Source organism: Bombina bombina, chromosome 1 (assembly GCF_027579735.1).
Source record: "Bombina bombina isolate aBomBom1 chromosome 1, aBomBom1.pri, whole genome shotgun sequence".
NCBI lineage: Eukaryota > Metazoa > Chordata > Amphibia > Anura > Bombinatoridae > Bombina > Bombina bombina.
Window position 1 is genome coordinate 358,104,558 of NC_069499.1, and position 23,646 is coordinate 358,128,203.

At 38.8% G+C, this 23,646-nt stretch overlaps 1 protein-coding gene across 1 annotated transcript in view; it reads left to right on the plus strand.

The window, feature by feature from the left end:
* The window catches only part of MGAT5 (alpha-1,6-mannosylglycoprotein 6-beta-N-acetylglucosaminyltransferase), a 653,341-nt gene that overhangs the window by 273,726 nt on the left and 355,969 nt on the right, over positions 1–23,646 (plus strand). The window contains exon 10 of the mRNA XM_053712510.1: positions 9,128–9,262. Within this exon, the coding sequence (XP_053568485.1) occupies positions 9,128–9,262 (135 nt within the window). The remainder of the gene's footprint in view (positions 1–9,127; positions 9,263–23,646) is intronic.

Genomic DNA, 23,646 nt, shown 5'->3' on the forward strand with positions numbered 1-23,646 from the left:
AACGTGTTGACCATCAGCTGGTAAGCATATTTTCAACCCTATACAAGTGTTTGTACAATCTACACTATTATTATTATTAATTTTCACAGGACACTGAGGAGACTCACTGAGAGACCACCAGGATCCACCGCGAGGGTTCTCGCCACCAGGAAATAGAAAGGATTCTCACCACCAAGAAACAAGTTTATTATTTCCACTTCGACACTGGATAATTACAATTGACTGTATATTTTTTAATATATATATATATATAAATATATAAATATATATATATATATATATATTCAATTTTTGTTAAATTTTTGCTATTTTTGAGATTTCACATGGTCAATGAGTTTGGCACAACATTGAACATTTCAACACTGCGGCTGAATTTGAACATTGATTTTTGCACTGATACATTACACTGATCATACACTCTGACCCATTTTTAATAAGATCTATTACAATCCTACGGTCGCACATTCCACCCAATTGTACACGACCCTAATTCACAACATCAGAGAATATTAAATCAGTACCCATAACAGCGGGGCATTTAAAATTGCTGATTAATCTGTTGTATGGTAACCTCTATTATCAGCTTAAAACTACATTGTTTTGTTTTTATGAATCACTTAACTGTATATTGTGGATCCACAATTTTTAGTAATAATCTGTATTAATCCTTTGTAATTAAACTGTATAACTATATAATTGTATGTAATTTTATACCTACACCCATCTATACCATGTGTTAAAATATAACACACAATTCGCCAATTTCCAAATCACCACTTAAGATTCACCCACAGTAAGATCCTCAGCCACCTGGCCCTAATTGAGGCGCTCTGAACACAACCCATTACCTAGCTTTATTCAAATCTATTCATTGTCCCAAAGAAAGTGAATTCTTTCAGACCAGTTCTGTATCTGAAACTTTTAAATCGTTTTGTAAGAGTCCCAACTTTCAAGATGGTGACTATAATGACTACTCTGCCTTTTTTTCAGCAAGGGCATTTTATGTCCACAATAGACTTACAGGATGCTTATCTTCGTGTTCCAATTCATCCAGACCACTATTGGTTTCTATGCCAGCTTATAAACAAAGCTTTAATTTTAAACAACAACTAGTTAGAGCTGATGTAGGGACAAACATCAAATTAAAACAAAAATACATTAAAGGTAAAAATGAGGGTTGTTATCTCTGTCTGGGATGCTCATGCTGCAATAACATGACCAAAGGGCCCATATTTCTTTCATCCTACCACTGGAAAAAAGTTTAAAATTAATGGGTTTCATACTTGCTTAATTACCTATGTAGTTTACTTAATTAAATGGCCTTGTGGGCGGGGCTACGTCGGTGAGACGACTAGAACTATTAAGGATAGGATAATTGAACATAAAAGCTCTATTAGAACTAAGAACTTAAAAGCCCCGGTAGCACAGCATTTTGTTGAAAAGGGCCATTCAATTGGGCAACTACGTTTTCAAATTATTGAGAAAATAGTTATGCCACGAAGGTTAGGGAATAGAGAACTCCTCCTTAAACAGAGAGAGTGCTTTTAGATTTGGAAACTAGGCACTATGGAACCGAATGGGTTAAATAAAGATCTAGATATGTCTGTATTTCTATAAGTGGTTATCTATATATAAGTCTGTAATTGAGATTGTGATAAGATTCTATGAATACATTGTATTATTGGTTTTAAATTGTTTGCATAAGTATAATAAATTATGTACATAAAGGGTTAATAGGAAGCTGCATCTGCAGTGCCACCTAGTGGTGATGAGGTATATATAGAATCATTTGAGTATGATGTTTAGCATGAATAAGGTAGCAATACCGAAACGTTGCTGACAGTGTTGTGCCTAATAAACACTAACTTTTGCTGCTACTCTCTTTGGATTTCTTTTCACTATTGGTTTCTAAAATTCTCTTTTCTAGACAAGCATTACCAGTTTGTCGCTCTTCCATTTGGCCTAGCGACAGCTCGAAGAATCTTTTTGAAGGTTCTCGGTGCCCTTCTATCTGTAATCAGAGAGCAGGGTATTGCCGTGTTTCCTTTTTTGGACGATATCTTGGTACTAGCTCAGTCTTTTCATTTATAAGAATCTCACACAAAACAACTTGTGTGGTTTCTTCAAAGACATGGTTGGAGGATCAATTTACAAAAGAGTTTCTGGATTCCTCAGACAAAGGTCACCTTTTTAGGTTTCCAGATAGATTCAGTGTCCATGACCTTCAGTCTCGATCATTCCCTTCAGTAGCTATGTGCATGGAAGTTTTAGGTCTTATAACTGCAGCATTGGACGCAATCCCCTTTGCTCATTTTCATATGAGACCTCTGCAGTTTTGCATGCTGAATCAATGGTGCAGGGATTATACTCGGATATCACACTTGATATACTTAAATTCCAACATTCAACTCTCACTGTCTTGGATCATCTGATTATTCAAGGGGCCTCTTTTGTTCGTCCTTCCTGGACTGTGATCCCAACAGATGCAAGTCTTACCGGTTGGGGAGCTTTCTGGGGGTCTCTGACAGCACAAAGGGTTTGGAACCTCAAGAGGTGAGGTTACCAATAAATATTTTAGAACTCCGTGCTATCTTCAGAGCTCTTCAGGCTTGGCCTCTATTAAGAAGATAACTTTTCATTCGTTTTTCAAACAGACAATATCATAACAGTGGCATATGTCAATCATCAGGGAGGGACTCACAGTTCCTTAGCAATGAAGGAAATATCTCGGATTCTTTCTTGGGCGGAATCCAACTCTTGTCTAATTTCGGTGATTCATATTCTAGGGTGTAGACAATTGGGAAGCGGATTATCTCAGTCATCAGACTATGCATCCAGGGGAGTGGTCTCTCCATCCAGATGTTTTATCAGATTGTACAGATGTTGGTTCTTCCAGAAATAGATCTGATGGCGGCTTCTTTGAACAAGAAACATCCCAGATATCTTTCCAGATCCAAGGATCCTCAGGCAGAGATGGTTGATGCTTTAGCAGTTCCTTGGTTTTACCAACCTGCTTACATTTTTCCACCTCTAGTTATTCTCCCAAGGGTGATTTCCAAGATCATAATGGAACAATCTCATATGTTTCTGATAGCACCTGCGTGGCCTCACATTTTCTGGTATGCAAATCTTGTCCAGTTGCCAGCCTTGGCCACTTCCTTTAAGGCTAGTCCTTCTGTCTCAAGGGCCGTTTTTCCATCAGGATCTCAAATCTCTAAATTTGAAGGTATGGAAATTGAACACTTAGTCATAGAGGTTTCTCTGACTCAGTAATTGACACTATGTTGCAGGCTCGTTAGTCTGTTTCGAGGAAGATTTACCTGGTTTGGAAAACCTATATTTCATGGTGCTCCTCAATTTTTCTTGGCATTCTTTTAGAATTCCTCTGATTTTACAGTTTCTTCAGGATGGTTTGGATGAAGGTTTGTCTGCAAATACTTTGAAGGGACACATCTCTGCTCTTTCTGTCTTGTTTCATAGAAAGATTGCGAAGGTTCCTGATATTAACTGTTTTGTTCAGGCTTTGGTTCGTATCAAACCTGTTAAGTCTATTTCTCCTCCTTTGATAAAAAGACAAAAACAAGGACAAAGGCGCCACATGTGTAGATCAATAAGAACCCATATAATCCAAGTATGCACAAAGCCTCTGTGAGCCATCGCCATTGGGATTAAAGGGACATTCCAGCCACATTTTTTCTTTTATGATTTCGAAAGAGAATGCAATTTTAAACATCTTTCTAATTTACTTATATTATCTAATTTGTTTTATTCTCTTGATATTCTTTGATGAAAAGCATATCTAGATATGCTCACTAGCTGCTGATTGGTTGCTGCACATAGAAGCATCATGTGATTGGCTCACCATGTGCATTGCTTTTTCTTCAAATAAGGATATTTAAAAAATGAAGCAAAATAAATTATGGAAGTAAATTATAATGTTGTTTAAATTTCTATTCTCTATCTGAATCATGAAAGAAAGATTTTGGGTTTAGTGGCCCTTTAATGATTCGACACCATTGGACTTCAGTGCTGTCTGTATCTGGTGGAGATCTTTGCATCAGCCAGCTGGTTTGCTGCAGAATACCAGCCCACCACTACTGGCACAACAGAGTGCCATCGCTTTTGTGAGTACCCTGTGTTTGTGCATACTTGGATTATATGGGTTCTTATTGATCTACACATGTGGCGCCTTTGTCCTTGTTTTTGTCTTTTTATCACAGAAGTTTATCATCCATTCGGGTGAAGACAAAGAGCTGACGACAAAGTTTTTGGACATTTGAGGAGACCTGTTGGACTTTTTCTACTTTTCCTTTGGCTGGTTATTATATCAGTGTATTTTTATATATTATACAATAGTTTTTTTATAAATATTGTGTGTGTGTGTGTGTGTATATGTGTGTATGTATATATATATATAACAACAATTAAAATTATGGGGAGGCGAAAAGTGAGTTTAAAATCCTCCACTAAATACAAAATATAGAGAAAATAACTCATTGTGTAAACCATTTACAAATCTAAACAAGTCAGAAGACTTGCTTTAAAACCAGAAACTCTCTGACAACACTGTTTCCAATGCAGCAAAGGAATCTGGGTAAGATATGCAAATGAGGCTCACAATGACTCGCCTTTTTACTTTTAGCCTGCTTTTTAAAGACAGACTTCCCTTTATGCCATAGCACTGCTGCATTACACAGCTTTGATGCTTAGCTAGGGTTAGTACAGTGATTTAGACCAATCCCAGGACAGCTGTTTTGTGGTTATTGCCACTCATCAGCTGGGAGTAGGTTAAATTACTGCTTGGTAAAGTTCATTTCTGGGGGAAATTCAACAACAATTAAAATTATGGGGAGGCGAAAAGTGAGTTTAAAATCCTCCACTAAATACAAAATATAGAGAAAATAACTCATTGTGTAAACCATTTACAAATCTAAACAAGTCAGACTTGCTTTAAAACCAGAAACTCTCTTGACAACACTGTTTCCAATGCAGCAAAGGAATCTGGGTAAGATATGCAAATGAGGCTCACAATGACTCACCTTTTTACTTTTAGCCTGCTTTTTAAAGACAATGGTTTACCCACTGAGTTATTTTCTCTATATTTTGTATTTAGTGGAGGATTTTAAACTCACTTTTCGCCTCCCCATAATTTTAATTGTTGTTGAATTTCCCCCAGAAATGAACTTTACCAAGCAGTGATTTAACCTACTCCCAGCTGATGAGTGGCAATAACCACGAAACAGCTGTCCTGGGATTGGTCTAAATCACTGTACTAACCCTAGCTAAGCATCAAAGCTGTGTAATGCAGCAGTGCTATGGCATAAAGGGAAGTCTGTCTTTAAAAAGCAGGCTAAAAGTAAAAAGGTGAGTCATTGTGAGCCTCATTTGCATATCTTACCCAGATTCCTTTGCTGCATTGGAAACAGTGTTGTCAGAGAGTTTCTGGTTTTAAAGCAAGTCTTCTGACTTGTTTAGATTTGTAAATGGTTTACACAATGAGTTATTTTCTCTATATTTTGTATTTAGTGGAGGATTTTAAACTCACTTTTCGCCTCCCCATAATTTTAATTGTTGTTGAACTTCCCCCAGAAATGAACTTTACCAAGCAGTGATTTAACCTACTCCCAGCTGATGAGTGGCAATAACCATGAAACAGCTGTCCTGGGATTGGTCTAAATCACTGTACTAACCCTAGCTAAGCATCAAAGCTGTGTAATGCAGCAGTGCTATGGCATAAAGGGAAGTCTGTCTTTAAAAAGCAGGCTAAAAGTAAAAAGGTGAGTCATTGTGAGCCTCATTTGCATATCTTACCCAGATTCCTTTGCTGCATTGGAAACAGTGTTGTCAGAGAGTTTCTGGTTTTAAAGCAAGTCTTCTGACTTGTTTTGATTTGTAAATGGTTTACACAATGAGTTATTTTCTCTATATTTTGTATTTAATGGAGGATTTTAAACTCACTTTTCGCCTCCCCATAATTTTAATTGTTGTTGAATTTCCCCCAGAAATGAACTTTACCAAGCAGTGATTTAACCTACTCCCAGCTGATGAGTGGCAATAACCACGAAACAGCTGTCCTGGGATTGGTCTAAATCACTGTACTAACCCTAGCTAAGCATCAAAGCTGTGTAATGCAGCAGTGCTATGGCATAAAGGGAAGTCTGTCTTTAAAAAGCAGGCTAAAAGTAAAAAGGTGAGTCATTGTGAGCCTCATTTGCATATCTTACCCAGATTCCTTTGCTGCATTGGAAACAGTGTTGTCAGAGAGTTTCTGGTTTTAAAGCAAGTCTTCTGACTTTTTTAGATTTGTAAATGGTTTACACAATGAGTTATTTTCTCTATATTTTGTATTTAGTGGAGGATTTTAAACTCACTTTTCGCCTCCCCATACTTTTAATTGTTGAATTTCCCCCAGAAATGAACTTTACCAAGCAGTGATTTAACCTACTCCCAGCTGATGAGTGGCAATAACCACGGAACAGCTGTCCTGGGATCGGTCTAAATCACTGTACTAACCCTAGCTAAGCATCAAAGCTGTGTAATGCAGCAGTGCTATGGCATAAAGGGAAGTCTGTCTTTAAAAAGCAGGCTAAAAGTAAAAAGGTGAGTCATTGTGAGCCTCATTTGCATATCTTACCCAGATTCCTTTGCTGCATTGGAAACAGTGTTGTCAGAGAGTTTCTGGTTTTAAAGCAAGTCTTCTGACTTTTTTAGATTTGTAAATGGTTTACACAATGAGTTATTTTCTCTATATTTTGTATTTAGTGGAGGATTTTAAACTCACTTTTCGCCTCCCCATAATTTTAATTGTTGTTGAATTTCCCCCAGAAATGAACTTTACCAAGCAGTGATTTAACCTACTCCCAGCTGATGAGTGGCAATAACCATGGAACAGCTGTCCTGGGATTGGTCTAAATCACTGTACTAACCCTAGCTAAGCATCAAAGCTGTGTAATGCAGCAGTGCTATGGCATAAAGGGAAGTCTGTCTTTAAAAAGCAGGCTAAAAGTAAAAAGGTGAGTCATTGTGAGCCTCATTTGCATATCTTACCCAGATTCCTTTGCTGCATTGGAAACAGTGTTGTCAGAGAGTTTCTGGTTTTAAAGCAAGTCTTCTGACTTTTTTAGATTTGTAAATGGTTTACACAATGAGTTATTTTCTCTATATTTTGTATTTAGTGGAGGATTTTAAACTCACTTTTCGCCTCCCCATAATTTTAATTGTTGTTGAATTTCCCCCAGAAATGAACTTTACCAAGCAGTGATTTAACCTACTCCCAGCTGATGAGTGGCAATAACCACGGAACAGCTGTCCTGGGATTGGTCTAAATCACTGTACTAACCCTAGCTAAGCATCAAAGCTGTGTAATGCAGCAGTGCTATGGCATAAAGGGAAGTCTGTCTTTAAAAAGCAGGCTAAAAGTAAAAAGGTGAGTCATTGTGAGCCTCATTTGCATATCTTACCCAGATTCCTTTGCTGCATTGGAAACAGTGTTGTCAGAGAGTTTCTGGTTTTAAAGCAAGTCTTCTGACTTGTTTAGATTTGTAAATGGTTTACACAATGAGTTATTTTCTCTATATTTTATATATATATATATATATATATATATATATATATATATATATATATATATATATATATATATATATATATATATATACATATATACATATTTTAGTATTTTTTTTTATATGTTTATTCCTTTTACGTCACTAGGGTGTGTATATATATATATATATATATATATATATATATATATATATAGCGCCTCCTATAGGAGCTTAATGACTCCCAGTAGTCACTGACACTCCTTGTGTTTTAGATTATTTCTCCTCCTTGGAGTCTTATTTTGGTTTAAGGATTTTGCAGGCTCCTCCTTTTGAGCCTATGCACTCTCTGGATATTAAACTACTTTCTTGGAAAGTGTTATTTCTTTTGGCTATCTCTTCTGCTAGAAGAGTTTGAGTTGTCGGCTCTTGTGAGTCTCCTTATCTGATATTTCATCAAGATAGTGGTTTTACGGACTTCATTTTACATTTTTTCCTAAAGTTGTAAATTCTAAAAACATTAGTAGAGAAATTGCTGTTCCTTCCTTGTGTCCTAATCCTAAGAATTATCTTGAGATCTCTACATCCTTTGGATGTGGTAAGAGCTTTAAAATACTATGTTGAAGCTACTAAGGGTTTCAGAAAGTCTTCTTGTCTATTTGTTATTTTCACTGGTTCCAGGAAAGGTCAGAAAGCCTCTGCCATTTCTTTGCCATCTTGGTTGAAACTTTTAATTCACAAGGCTTATATGGAGGCGGGGCAGTCGCCGTCTCAGAGAATCACAGCTCATTCTATCAGATCAGTTGCCACTTCTTGGGCTTTCAAGAATGGAGCTTCAGTTGATCAGATTTGCAAAGCAGCAACTTGGTCTTCTTTGCATACATTTACTAAATTTTACCATTTTTATGTATTTCCTTCTTCAGAAGCAGTCTTTGGTAGAAAAGTTCTTCAGGCAGCTGTCTCAGATTGATTCTTTTTTCCTATGATTTCAGTTTTTTTTTAAATTTTAAGAAAACCCTCTAGTGACTCCGTGGATTTACACATCTTGGGTATTATATCCCATACGTCATTAGCTCATGGACTCTTGTCACTTACATGAAAGAAAACCTAATTTATGTAAGAACTTACCTGATAAATTAATTTCTTTCATAGTGGCAATAGTCCATGAGACCCACCCTTTTTTGATGGTTATTTTTTTTCCTGTTCCTTTTTTGAATGCTTTTTTACTCATGTTTACACCTTACTACTTGGCTATACGTTAAAACTGAAGTATGTGTGTGATGGGAGGTTTATTTATAGGCATTTTGAGGTTTGGGAAACTTTGCCCCCTCCTGGTAGGGATGTATATCCCATACGTCACTAGCTTATGGACTCTTTCCACTATGAAAGATATGAATTTATCAGGTAAGTTCTTACATAAATTATGTTTTTGAAGCAGAAATGCAGATTACACAATGCTTTCCTCTTAAAAAAAAAAAAAAAAAAAAAAAAAAAAATCTGCAATAATTGATAGTACTATTGATTTAACCTATTGTATCACTTTACATAACCTTTCAGTAACATTTTGTTTTATTGTTTGGCAGGATAATGAAAAAGGTTGTAGGAAACCGCTCTGGCTGTCCTTCACAAGGGGATAAAGTGGTGGAACTTATCTACATTGATATTGTGGGTCTTTCACAGTTTAAGAAAACTCTTGGCCCATCTTGGGTTCATTACCAGTAAGTAATTATTATTATTGTTATTATTACAAATGCCCTTGTTGACAAAAATAAATAAGCCAGGAATTTTTTGTAGCCCAATTATAATTATAATTTTTAGCTTTCAGCTTTATCAATTAAACCTCATTTCTCCAACATTGGTGTGTCCGGTCCACGGCGTCATCCTTACTTGTGGGATATTCTCTTCCCCAACAGGAAATGGCAAAGAGTCCCAGCAAAGCTGGCCATATAGTCCCTCCTAGGCTCCGCCCACCCCAGTCATTCTCTTTGCCGTTGCACAGGCAACATCTCCACGGAGATGGTTAAGAGTTTTTTGGTGTTTAAATGTAGTTTTTATTCTTCTATCAAGTGTTTGTTATTTTAAAATAGTGCTGGTATGTACTATTTACTCTGAAACAGAAAAGGATGAAGATTTCTGTTTGTAAGAGGAAGATGATTTTAGCAGACAGTAACTAAAATCGATTGCTGTTTCCACACAGGACTGTTGAGATGAAGTAACTTCAGTTGGGGGAAACAGTTAGCAGACTTTTTCTGCTTAAGGTATGACTAGCCATATTTCTAACAAGACCATGTAATGCTGGAAGGCTGTCATTTCCCCTCATGGGGACCGGTAAGCCATTTTCTTAGTCAAACATAAAAGAATAAAGGGCTTAAAAAAGGGCTAAAAAACTGGTATACATTTTTATGGGCTAAAACGATTGCTTTATTGGGGCATATTATGCAGATTCTAGCTAACAATCTGCATTTATAATCTTGGGGAACGTTTAAAAAACGGCAGGCACTGTGTTGGACACCTTTTTTAGTCTGGGGGCCTTTCTAGTTATAGACTGAGCCTCATTTTCGCGCCATTACTGCGCAGTTGTTTTTGGAGAGCAAGGCATGCAGATGCATGTGTGAGGATCTAAGAATCACTAAAAAAGCTTCTAGAAGGCGTCATTTGGTATCGTATTCCCCTCTGGGCTTGGTTGGGTCTCAGCAAAGCATATAGTTGGGACTGTATAGGGGTCAAATTTAAAAACTGCTCCGGTTCCGTTATTTTAAGGGTTAAAGCTCTGAAATTTGGTGTGCTATACTTTTAATGCTTTAAGACACTGTGGTGAAATTTTGGTAATTTTTGAACAATTCCTTCATACTTTTTCACATATTCAGTAATAAAGTGTTTTCTGTTTGAAATTTAAAGAGACAGTAACGGTTTTATTTTAAAACGTTTTTTGTGCTTTGTTGACAAGTTTAAGCCTGTTTAACATGTCTGTACCTTCAGATAAGCTATGTTCCATATGTATGAAAGCCAATGTGTCTCCCCATTTAAATTTATGTGATAATTGTGCCATAGTGTCCAAACAAAGTAAGGACAGTAATGCCACAGATAATGTTATTGCCCATGATGATTCCTCAAATGAGGGGAGTAAACATGATACTACATCATCCCCTACTGTGTCTACACCAGTTTTGCCCATACAGGAGGCCCCTAGTACATCTAGTGCGCCTATACTTATTACCATGCAACAATTAACGGCTGTAATGGATAACTCCATAGCAAATCTTTTATCCAAAATGCCTACTTATCAGAGAAAGCGCGATTGCTCTGTTTTAAACACTGAAGAGCAAGAGGGCGCTGATGATAATTGTTCTGACATACCCTCACACTAATCTCAAGGGGCCATGAGGAAGGTTTTGTCTGATGGAGAAATCTCAGATTCAGGAAAAATTTCTCATCAAGCTGAACCTGATGTTGTGACATTTAAATTTAAATTAGAACATCTCCGCGCACTGCTTAAGGAGGTGTTATCTACTCTGGATGATTGTGACAATTTGGTCATTCCAGAGAAACTATGCAAGATGGACAAGTTCCTAGAGGTTCCGGTGCCCCCCGACGCTTTTCCTATACCCAAGCGGGTGGCGGACATAGTAAATAAAGAGTGGGAAAAGCCCGGCATACCTTTTGTTCCCCCCCCCCCCTATATTTAAGAAATTATTTCCTATAGTCGACCCCAGAAAGGACTTATGGCAGACAGTCCCCAAGGTCGAGGGGGCGGTTTCTACTCTAAACAAACGCACTACTATTCCTATCGAAGATAGTTGTGCTTTCAAAGATCCTATGGATAAAAAATTAGAGGGTTTGCTTAAAAAGATTTTTGTACAGCAAGGTTACCTTCTACAACCAATTTCATGCATTGTTCCTGTCACTACGGCAGCGTGTTTCTGGTTCGAGGAACTAGAAAAGTCGCTCAGTAGAGAATCTTCATATGAGGAGGTTATGGACGGAGTTCACGCACTTAAATTGGCTAACTCTTTTGTTTTAGATGCCGCTTTGCAATTAGCTAGATTAGCGGCGAAAAATTCAGGGTTTGCTATCGTGGCGCGCAGAGCGCTTTGGCTAAAGTCTTGGTCAGCGGATGTGTCTTCCAAGACAAAATTGCTTAACATTCCTTTCAAAGGTAAAACATTATTTGGACCAGATTTGAAAGAGATTATTTCAGACATCACTGGGGGAAAGGGCCACGCCCTCCCACAGGATAGGTCTTTTAAGGCTAAAAATAAGCCTAATTTTCGTCCCTTTCGCAGAAACGGACCAGCCTCTAATTCTGCATCCTCTAAGCAAGAGGGTAATACTTCACAACCCAAACCAGCCTGGAAACTAATGCAAGGCTGGAACAAGGGTAAGCAGGCCAAGAAACCTACCACTGCTACCAAAACAGCATGAAGGGATAGCCCCCGATCCGGGACCGGATCTAGTGGGGGGCAGACTCTCTCTCTTTGCTCAGGCTTGGGCAAGAGATGTTCAGGATCCTTGGGCGCTAGAAATAGTTTCTCAAGGTTATCTCCTGGAATTCAAGGAACTACCCCCAAGGGGAAGGTTCCACAGGTCTCTCTTATCCTCAAACCAAATAAAGAGACAGGCATTCTTACATTGTGTAGAAGACCTGTTAAAGATGGGAGTGATACATCCAGTTCCAATAAGAGAACAAGGAATGGGATTTTATTCCAATCTGTTCGTAGTTCCCAAAAAAGAGGGAACATTCAGACCAATTTTGGATCTGAAGATCCTAAACAAATTTCTCAGGGTACCATCGTTCAAAATGGAAACTATTCGAACGATCCTACCCACCATCCAGGAAAGTCAATTTATGACTACCGTGGATTTAAAGGATGCGTACCTACATATTCCTATCCACAAGGAACATCATCAGTTCCTAAGGTTCGCTTTTCTGGACAAGCATTACCAGTTTGTGGCACTTCCATTCGGATTAGCCACTGCCCCAAGGATTTTCACAAAGGTACTAGGGTCCCTTCTAGCGGTTCTGAGACCAAGGGGCATTGCAGTAGTACCTTACTTGGATAGATTCCTTAGAAATGAGGATTTTTCTGACAGAGGTCAGAAAATCAAAACTTCTAAGCTCTTGTCAAGTACTTCATTCTGTTCCTCGTCCTTCCATAGCGCAGTGCATGGAAGTAATAGGATTGATGGTTGCAACAATGGACATAGTTCCTTTTGCACGAATTCATCTAAGACCATTACAACTGTGCATGCTCAGACAGTGGAATGGGGATTATACAGACTTGTCTCCGATGATTCAAGTAGATCAAAAGACCAGAGATTCACTCCGTTGGTGGCTGACCCTGGACAATCTGTCACAGGGAATGAGCTTCCGCAGACCAGAGTGGGTCATTGTCACGACCGACGCCAGTCTAGTGGGCTGGGGTGCAGTCTGGGAATCCCTGAAAGCTCAGGGTCTGTGGTCTCGGGAAGAGTCTCTTCTCCCGATAAACATTCTGGAACTGAGAGCGATATTCAATGCTCTCAGAGCTTGGCCTCAACTAGCAAAGGCCAAATTCATAAGGTTTCAATCAGACAACATGACGACCGTTGCATATATCAATCATCAGGGGGGAACAAGGAGTTCCCTGGCGATGAAAGAAGTGACCAAGATAATTCAATGGGCGGAGGATCACTCCTGCCACTTGTCTGCGATCCACATCCCAGGAGTGGAAAATTGGGAAGCGGATTTTCTGAGTCGTCAGACATTCCATCCGGGGGAGTGGGAACTCCATCCGGAAATCTTTGCCCAAATAACTCAATTATGGGGCATTCCAGACATGGATCTGATGGCATCTCGTCAGAACTTCAAGGTTCCTTGCTACGGGTCCAGATCCAGGGATCCCAAGGCAACTCTAGTAGATGCACTAGTAGCACCTTGGACCTTCAACCTAGCTTATGTATTCCCACCGTTTCCTCTCATTCCCAGGCTGGTAGCCAGGATCAATCAGGAGAGGGCCTCGGTGATCTTGATAGCTCCTGCGTGGCCACGCAGGACTTGGTATGCAGACCTGGTGAATATGTCATCGGCTCCACCATGGAAGCTACCTTTGAGACAGGACCTTCTTGTTCAGGGTCCATTCGAACATCCGAATCTGGTTTCCCTCCAACTGACGGCTTGGAGATTGAACGCTTGATTTTATCAAAGCGTGGGTTTTCAGATTCTGTAATAGATACTCTGATTCAGGCTAGAAAGCCTGTAACTAGAAAAATTTACCATAAAATATGGAAAAAATATATCTGTTGGTGTGAATCCAAAGGATTCCCATGGAACAAGATAAAAATTCCTAAGATTCTATCCTTTCTACATGAAGGTTTGGAGAAAGGATTATCTGCAAGTTCTCTAAAGGGACAGATCTCTGCTTTATCTGTTTTACTTCACAAAAGACTGGCAGCCGTGCCAGATGTTCAAGCATTTGTTCAGGCTCTGGTTAGGATCAAGCCTGTTTACAGACCTTTGACTCCTCCCTGGAGTCTAAATCTAGTTCTTTCAGTTCTTCAAGGGGTTCCGTTTGAACCTTTACATTCCATAGATATTAAGTTACTATCTTGGAAAGTTTTGTTTTTAGTTGCAATTTCTTCTGCTAGAAGAGTTTCAGAGTTATCTGCTCTGCAGTGTTCTCCGCCCTATCTGGTGTTCCATGCAGATAAGGTGGTTTTGCGTACTAAGCCTGGTTTTCTTCCGAAAGTTGTTTCTAACTAAAATATTAACCAGGAGATAGTTGTACCTTCTTTGTGTCCGAATCCAGTTTCAAAGAAGGAACATTTGTTACACAATTTGGACGTAGTCCGTGCTCTAAAATTCTATTTAGAGGCTACAAAAGATTTCAGACAAACATCTTCCTTGTTTGTTTGTTTATTCTGGTAAAAGGAGAGGTCAAAAAGCGACTTCTACCTCTCTTTCCTTTTGGCTTAAAAGCATTATCCGATTGGCTTATGAGACTGCCGGACGGCAGCCTCCTGAAAGAATCACAGCTCACTCCACTAGGGCTGTGGCTTCCACATGGGCCTTCAAGAACGAGGCTTCTGTTGACCAGATATGTAAGGCAGCGACTTGGTCTTCTCTGCACACTTTTGCCAAATTTTACAAATTTGATACTTTTGCTTCTTCGGAGGCTATTTTTGGGAGAAAGGTTTTGCAAGCCGTGGTGCCTTCCATTTAGGTGACCTGATTTGCTCCGTTCCTTCATCCGTGTCCTAAAGCTTTGGTATTGGTTCCCACAAGTAAGGATGACGCCGTGGACCGGACACACCAATGTTGGAGAAAACAGAATTTATGCTTACCTGATAAATTACTTTCTCCAACGGTGTGTCCGGTCCACGGCCCGCCCTGGTTTTTTAATCAGGTCTGATGAATTATTTTCTCTAACTACAGTCACCACGGTACCATATGGTTTCTCCTATATATATTTCCTCCTGTCCGTCGGTCGAATGACTGGGGTGGGCAGAGCCTAGAAGGGACTATATGGCCAGCTTTGCTGGGACTCTTTGCCATTTCCTGTTGGGGAAGAGAATATCCCACAAGTAAGGATGACGCCGTGGACCGGACACACCGTTGGAGAAAGTAATTTATCAGGTAAGCATAAATTCTGTTTTCCTTCATGTAATTTGCAAGAGTCCATGAGCTAGTGATGTATGAGATATACAATCCTACCAGGAGGGGCAAAGTTTCCCAAACCTCAAAATGCCTATAAATACACCCCTCGCCACACCCACAATTCAGTTTTACAAACTTTGCCTCCTATGGAGGTGGTGAAGTAAGTTTGTGCTTGATGTTTATAATTTCTTTTATGATACGCACTTCTAAGCATTCTGAAGCCCAATTCCTCTCTGAGTACAGTGTTTGTCAGAGGGATGTGAAGAGTATCGCCTATTTTATATATGGTTTCCCTCGCTGGAAATCTTTTCAAGGGTTCTCTGTTGTGGGTTATAGGTATTCATCTCCTACCTCCCTTTTCAGATCGACTATATACTCTTATACCATTACCTCTGCTGATAGTTTTCAGTACTGGTTTGACTATCTGCTATATGTGGATGGGTGTCTTTCGGTAAGTATGTATCATTGTTTAAGACACTCTCAGCTATGGTTTGGCGCTGTATGTATTTATATAAAGTTCTAAATATATGTATTTACTTATATTTGCCATGAGTCAGGTCCAGAGGCGTAACTAGAAACCACAGGGCCCAGGTGCAAGAATCTAAGAAGGGCTCCCCCCACCGCCTCTCCCCCCCTCCAAAAAAAGGTGAATTTAATACATATTTTTTTTTTTTTACATTTAACACAGAAAAAAAATGTAAGTCATATTACATGTCTGCAAAAGGAGGTACCCTGTGCCCACAGTCTGTGAGATGGTCTGACCCCCTATTACTGTATGTATATGTATGTATATATATATATATATATATATATATATATATATATATATATATATATATAGTGACACTATTTAATAAGCCCCCAGAACTGTATATAGTAAGTTAGTGACAGTCTGTAATCTGCCGGTGAGATGGCTGGCCTGACCCTACCCGCCCTGTACTTTATAAAGTGACCACAGTAGTCAGTGACATGGTCCACCCCCCATACTGTATATAGTGGTACTGTATAATGACACTGTTCACCCCCTGCCCCACCAATGCTGTAGTAACAAGGTCTGTAATTTGCTGGTTCCACAAACATACACACACACACACATACATGCATACATACACACACACCATACACACACACATAAACACCAATGGGTAAAACAGAAACACTAACCCCTGTAGTCATGTCACACTTTTTCCAATCTATTTATACTTCCTTTTGCTTTGTGCGTCATACTTTACCCCACTTCCTATAGGCTCCTTGCCTTTATTTTCAGGGGGCTATGCTATTTGCCTTTTGGCTTATTTTTATCATTTGCATTTTTTTACCATTCCTGAAATTGCTATATGAGGAAATAAGATATTTCTCTTGTAAGGTGTATCCAGTCCACGGATTCATCCTTTACTTGTGGAATATTCTCCTTCCCAACAGGAAGTGGCAAAGAGAGCACACAGCAGAGCTGTCCATATAGCTCCCCCTCTAGCTCCACCCCCCAGTCATTCTCTTTGCCGGCTCTAAGCAATCGGAAGGGTAAAGTGAATGTGGTGTTAGAAATGTAGTTTTTATTCTCTACAAGCAAAAGTTTGTTATTTTAAATGGTACCGGTGTGTACTATTTACTCTCTAGCAGAAAGGTGATGAAGAGTTCTGCAGGGAGGAAGATAATTTTAGCATGTTGTAACTAAAATCCACTGCAGTTCCCACAAAGGACTGAGGAGTACAAGAAAACTTTAGTTGGGGGGAACGGTTTGCAGGTTAGGCTGCAATGAGGTATGTTCAGTCATTTATTTCTAGACTATTAATATCCCCATGAGGGAAGGGTAAGCTGTATTCAGAGACTAAGTATGGAATTGCAAGCTTACATAACAGGGCTAGTTTATGCTGGTTGACACTACTTAATGGCAAACGGTTTTTATTGAAAAATATCATTTTTTGAGACACTTTGAAGGCTCCTTTGGGTTTCTTTCAGGGGTTGTTGCCCACATGGCTATTATTAAAACACTTAGGAGTGTTTCTTTAGGCCTCACAGCACCTGAGTAAGGTGGGAGGGGCCTAATTTCGCGCCTCAGATGCCCAGTTTATTTGACTAGAAGTTCAGGCTGTTTCACATGGAGGGTCCTGCTGCAGTTTGAGGGCCTATAAGAAGCGTTTTCCCCACAAATCTGGTTCCAAAGGGTAGGTAGGGCCACAGCAGAGCTGTGGCAAGGTGCTGAAGCTTTTTTAACCGGTTGTTGGCTTACTGTCAATCCGGTTTGGGCATTAAGGGGTTAATCGTTTTTATTGCTAGTGGTGCAATCTTACTAATGCTTTAGGTACAAACTGTAAAAAAATTTGAAAAGTTTGCTGCATTTTTCACTGTTTGGTAAAAACATATTAAAGTTAATAAACATTAATTAAAACCTACTGACCTATATTTTCTCCAAAACAAAGTTTCATAACGTTCTAAAAGTTATATCTTTTATTCGCCGATGATGTCACGTTATCCTGCCCACTATTTTCAGCACTGCATGTTCAAAATACTTAAACCAATAACTTTGTGTTTAAAGCGCCATTTTGAAACCTAGGCATTGTAAACTGATTGGTACAGAGCAAAGGATACCCACGGAGTGGGTTTGGAAAACAATTAAATTTGCAGACAAGATTTCTGATATACGGTAGAGATATGTTAATGAAATGCTATTGATAGAAAGCGTATTTGGGGTAGTTAGTTAGTAACAGGCATAGAAAATATTTACTTACAGTGGCCCTTTAAAGGTACAGTAAAGTTTTTTTCAAAGTGTGTTTATACTTGATTAAAGTGATTTCCAAGCCTGTTTGTCTTGCTACTAGTCTGTTAAACATGTCTGACAACAAGGAAAATCCTTGTTCAATGTGTTTAGAAGCCATGGTGGAACCCCCTCTCAGAATGTGTCCCACTTGTACTGATATGTCTATACACTTTAAAGAACATATTGTTGCACTTGAAAATGTGGCCCAAGATGATTCTCAGGCAGAAGGTAATTAGGTTAGCCCGTTAACCTCTCCCCAAGTGTCACAACCAGTTACGCCCGCTCAAGCGACGCCTAGCACCTCTAGTTCGTCTAACTCTTTTACCTTACAAGACTTGGCGGCAGTTATGAATAATACCCTCTCAGTGTTTTTATCTAAACTGCCCGTGTTACCTGCAAAGCGTGATAGCTCTGTTTTAAGAACAGATTCTGACGCTTTAGTAGCCGTATCCGATATACACTCACAACGCTCTGAAGTAGGGGCGATGGATGGGCTGTCTGAGGGAGAAATTTCCGATTCGGGAAAGGTTGCTCCTCAGACAGATTCAGATACGTTGGCTTTTAAATTTAAACTAGAACATCTCCGCTTATTGCTCAGGGAGGTATTAGTTACTCTGGATGACTGCGACCCTTTGGTGGTTCCAGAAAAATTGTGTAAAATGGACAAGTGCCTAGAAGTTCCTGTTTACACTGATGTGTTCCCGGTCCCTAAGAGGATTGCGGATATTGTTACTAGGGAGTGGGATAGACCAGGTATTCCGTTTTTTCCCCTTCTGTTTTTAAGAAAATGTTCCCCATATCTGACCCCATGCGGGACTCGTGGCAAACGGTCCCTAAGGTGGAGGGGGCTGTTTCTTCACTTGCTAAATGCACAACTATACCAATTGAAGACAGTTGTGCTTTTAAAGACCCTATGGATAAAAAATCATTATCATTAATATAGTACACATTTATATCATATTATATTTCATTCACTTATATATACATGTTAGTCTTATATTGTTTATTCTTCACTAGTTATTTACAACAAACATATTACGCCACTCTTCTTGTATACATTGATCAACATGACAATTTAGAGATCTATTTGATCGCCAAAATCACAAGTCAAAATATTCTATTTAGAGCTGACTGGTGTATTTTGTAATCTTTCATTATAAGCTATTTACCTTGTTCTTATCGATTAACACAGCAACTTAGAGATCTATCTGAGTGCCAAAATTATAAGACAAAATATTTTATTTTTGAATTGTACTTGCAGATTTTGTAGCTTATCGCCAAGAGTTTATGAGGTATAATTTCACATTTATATAGATATTTAACTCCTTTTTGCATTTTTTACGTCCCACTATATTAAGCACTAATATATATATGCTAGCAACCAACTATTTGGTGTTTACTACAATCCATAGTCTCCTATTGGTGCTAGATACATATGGGCGTAACCTTCTCGCCCCACGTCACCTCAATGGGTAGGGATACATATTGTGGACGGGCTAAGGCGATCATGTGATCATGCGTCATCTCTTCTGACGTCCGAAATCACGGCTACAGCCATTTGCTGTTCCTCCGATCACATGACGCTATGCCATGACAATACTATTCATAGTTTAGGGCACACACCATAGAGCGCAACCTATGAGAATGAGACATAAGGACAGGCCCCCAACATGGTACTAATCTATTGGTTAGGAATGAACACATATGTTAGTTTGTTTACTTCTATATCCACATTTACAGGGAACGATCGAAACTGGCAATCTTCAATCTAATTATTCACTATTATATATTTGTTAGACATACTGGCAATTAATGTTTTTTATTTTGACAACATAAGTTTAACATACAAAATTTGATTAATTAGACATAACACCACCACAACAATTGGGAGTATGGAGAAAGGAAGGACGTGATAGGATAATCTGTGTAAAGGAAGGGGAGGGTTCATTTGAACATTAGGTTACTGGGCCCTATATAAAGGGCACCCATACATACAATGAATATACAAGCCTGAGGACACGGGGTGTTCCCCGAGAAACGCGCCGCTATATTGTATCTTGCTATATGGTATCTTGTGGGGAGATAGGTCATCATCACCCAGCTGTAATTTGTTATACCTTTTGGTATTTTTATTTTGTACAATAAAATACTGATTTTATACTTTTACATAAGTCTGGTGTTGGTGTGACTATCCTCATATCAGTAACCTAAGGGCAGCACAGCCCTTCCTCCTATTCCTACTGCAGTTTCGGCTGGAGATCGTTATCATTAGGAGTACTGGTCTGGGATTCAGAAGACAGAGATTTCCAGCGTATTTGGGGGAGATCCATACACAGCCAGCTGGTTTGCTGTTGAAAACCAGCCTGCTCCTATTGGCACGAGAGAGTGCCGCCTCCTTTGTGAGTACCCTCATTCTGCTCTTTTATTGGATGTTTTGGTTTTATTGATCCACACATGTGGCGCCTCTGTTCTTGTTTTTGTTTTGACATCACAGAATTGCATCAGCCCTTTGGGTGAAGACAGAGAGCGGCCTTTTCAAGTATTGGAGGAAACTTGAGGACATCTGCTGGACTTTCCAGATCTGGTTTGCCCAGATTATTGATTTGTATTAACAATTTTTTTAACTAACATATAGTATTTCACATTTAGAATCCAATATATTTTGTGTGGTTATATATTGTTCTAAATATTGATACTTGTTCCTTTGTCATTCGATACTCCTTTACATGAGTATATATATATATTTTTTTATCCATATATACATTTATGTAAGAGTTAAGCGCCTCCTATAGAAGCCTAGTGATTGTTCTCATCACGGTGACTTCTTTATTGCTTGACATTTTACCTGGTTTTTTGGTTCGATAGGAGAGCTGCTAATTTCCATATATTTATCAATATGTTGTCTTCCTCTGAAAGAGCTTTACGGAGACAAAGCACTACACACAATGATAACAATATAGGAACTATTGTAGACCCTGCCACCAATGCAAGTATAGAGAGTCTTTTTACTAAGTTGGAAGATTTACTTAAAAATGAAAACAGGCATTCGTGGGACCTAGACTGTTTAAAGAAATATAAAGAAAAGAAACAGATCCCTAGGGGTTTGCGTGTTTTTAAGAATTGTTCTTTTAAGAACAACCCTGATTTGCTTACCAAGTGGTATAGTATTTTCGATGATTGCTCTTTTAAATTAATTGACCTGCTCATTTCCCATAGACAACAACTGGTAGATGAGGTAGGGATCGAAATAGACACTATTCAGAAAGAATTGGAAGGATTCAAAGAACACCCTGAATATCATAAACTCAATACTCAAACTATAAAATCGGTTGATGAATATCAGACAGAAATTATAACTAATAAAAACAGCAAAATCAAGAGGGATGAGGAAGATTATAGCAAAGGAGAAGTATACACTTTTAATAGAACTAAATCCAATAAAGCTAACGATTGGACTGTGGTTCAACACCACAAAAATAAAAATAACCACAATCACCAGTCCCATTATAATTCCAATAGGAACAACAAACATCATCATAATAATCAATCCAGTTACAATACACAGTATTCACGTGACAATCACTATGGGGACTCTAGTGGTAATCGTAATACTGAATCCCACCAATATCAGGGGGGCTCTAGTGGTAATCGTAACACAGAATCTCACCAATATAGACCTATCTATATAGATAGAGATTACAGAGGAACATCACATTATCAGGAATATAACAACCCTAATTATATCCCTATCAATAACAGATTCCAAGCCCTTAGTTCTGGGCAAGATGAGGTATTTGACCATTCGAGAGAAGAAAGACCTTCTACATCCAGGGCCATTATCACTCCATCTACCCCATCTGGGTCTTTTTTAGAGAATTCGAATCTCGCACCCCTATGGAGGGAAAACCAACAAAAAAGAAAAACTCCTAAAATTAAGAAAGGGTATATTTAATCTCTTCCCATATACTCTCTGACGACGAAGTGAGAGTTTTGGGAAGAGGTCTTTCTTATTGCCCCCCCAATCCTCATAACATCTTTGAGCTCTTCGTAGATCTCAATAAATACACCCCCAAACTGTCTATTCAGAGATATTTTGCAATGAAGGCATTGAGAAAACAGAACATAGAGGGTTTACCCGTTCTATTGAATTCAAGTCAGACGAGAAACCCTTCTATGGTTCTATCATATGACCCAAGCGCATTAATGGAGGAATTATTTGAGGGGGTAATACACACCTCATTGGCCCCTCCCTCATCCTTCTATCCTCCTAAGGAGGAAGTGTCTTACATTGATCTATATCAGCAATTGGTTTTAGAGGATTTTGAATCTATGCCAAAAAGGATCATAGGAAAAAAGAAAACTTGGCCTAATGAAGCCAGAGGCCTTAGAAGTCTGATGGATGACCACAATTTGGTCATCCGTCAGGCTGACAAGGGCGGGGGCATAGTCCTACAAAATTACTTAGACTATGTCAAAGAAGCCTGTCGGATTTTAGAAGATACTGATTATTACACTAAATTAACGTACGACCCCACCATAGAGTACACTAAAATTCTTATCACCTTACTGGAACAAGGCCTCATTCTAAAGATTCTTACTAAAAAAGAGAAAAGATATCTGACCCCTGACCATCCGAGCATACCGTATTACTACCATCTCCCAAAATTGCACAAGAATGAAAGAGTGCCTCCAGGTAGGCCTATTATAGCTGGCATGAATAGTATTACTGACAGATTGTCAGAATATATTGACATCTACCTGCAGAGGTATGTAATCAATTTACCATCTTATATTAAGGATACTAAAGACTTGCTCAACAAACTTTCTCTTGTGCAATTGGATAAAAGTAAGAATTATCTCTGGCTTTCATGTGATGTCGGATCGCTCTATTCGAATATATCGCATGACTTGGGGATTCACACAACACAGATATATTTGGATAGAGACCTGTACATGCCTTTAATTCAAAGGGAATATTTAATTTCACTTATTAATTTTATTTTAAAGCACAATTATTTTCAATTCCTTGACACTTTTTTCTTACAGATTAGGGGAACGGCCATGGGCACCAGATTTGCCCCGAGTTTTGCCAATCTTTTTATGGGTTGTTATGAAGATCTTTACATCTATAACTCACCATGGAGGGGCAATCTGGTGTTCTATGGCCGTTATATAGATGACCTTATCTTTATTTTTGATGGCTCAGAGTCAGAAGCCTTAGATTTTGTATCACATCTAAACGATAACAACATGGGCATTGGGTTCACCCATAATCTACAAAAGGAAAGTATAGAGTTTTTGGATGTGATCCTTTCTTGGGATCAGAAAGAGAACATATCTACGTCCACTTTTTTTTAAAAAGTGGACTGCAATAATTTTTTACATTTTCAAGCAACCATTTAACAAAATGGAAAACTAATATTCCTTTCAGCCAGTTTTGTAGACTGCGTAGGAACTGCAGTACCATCGACCAATATAATCAGCAATCGCAGATCCTTAAATGTAGATTTATTGAAAAGGGATACCCGGCTGAATTGATAACAAAGGGCTATGAGAGAGCCAAAAACCTGCATAGGGAACAACTACTATCATCTGTCTCATCTAAAGATAGAGATAAAGAGACGTTTGTGAATTATTAACCCCTGTTTGTAACACAATATAACTCAAACCACAAAATTATTAATAAAGTCCTCAAGAAACATTGGCCGATC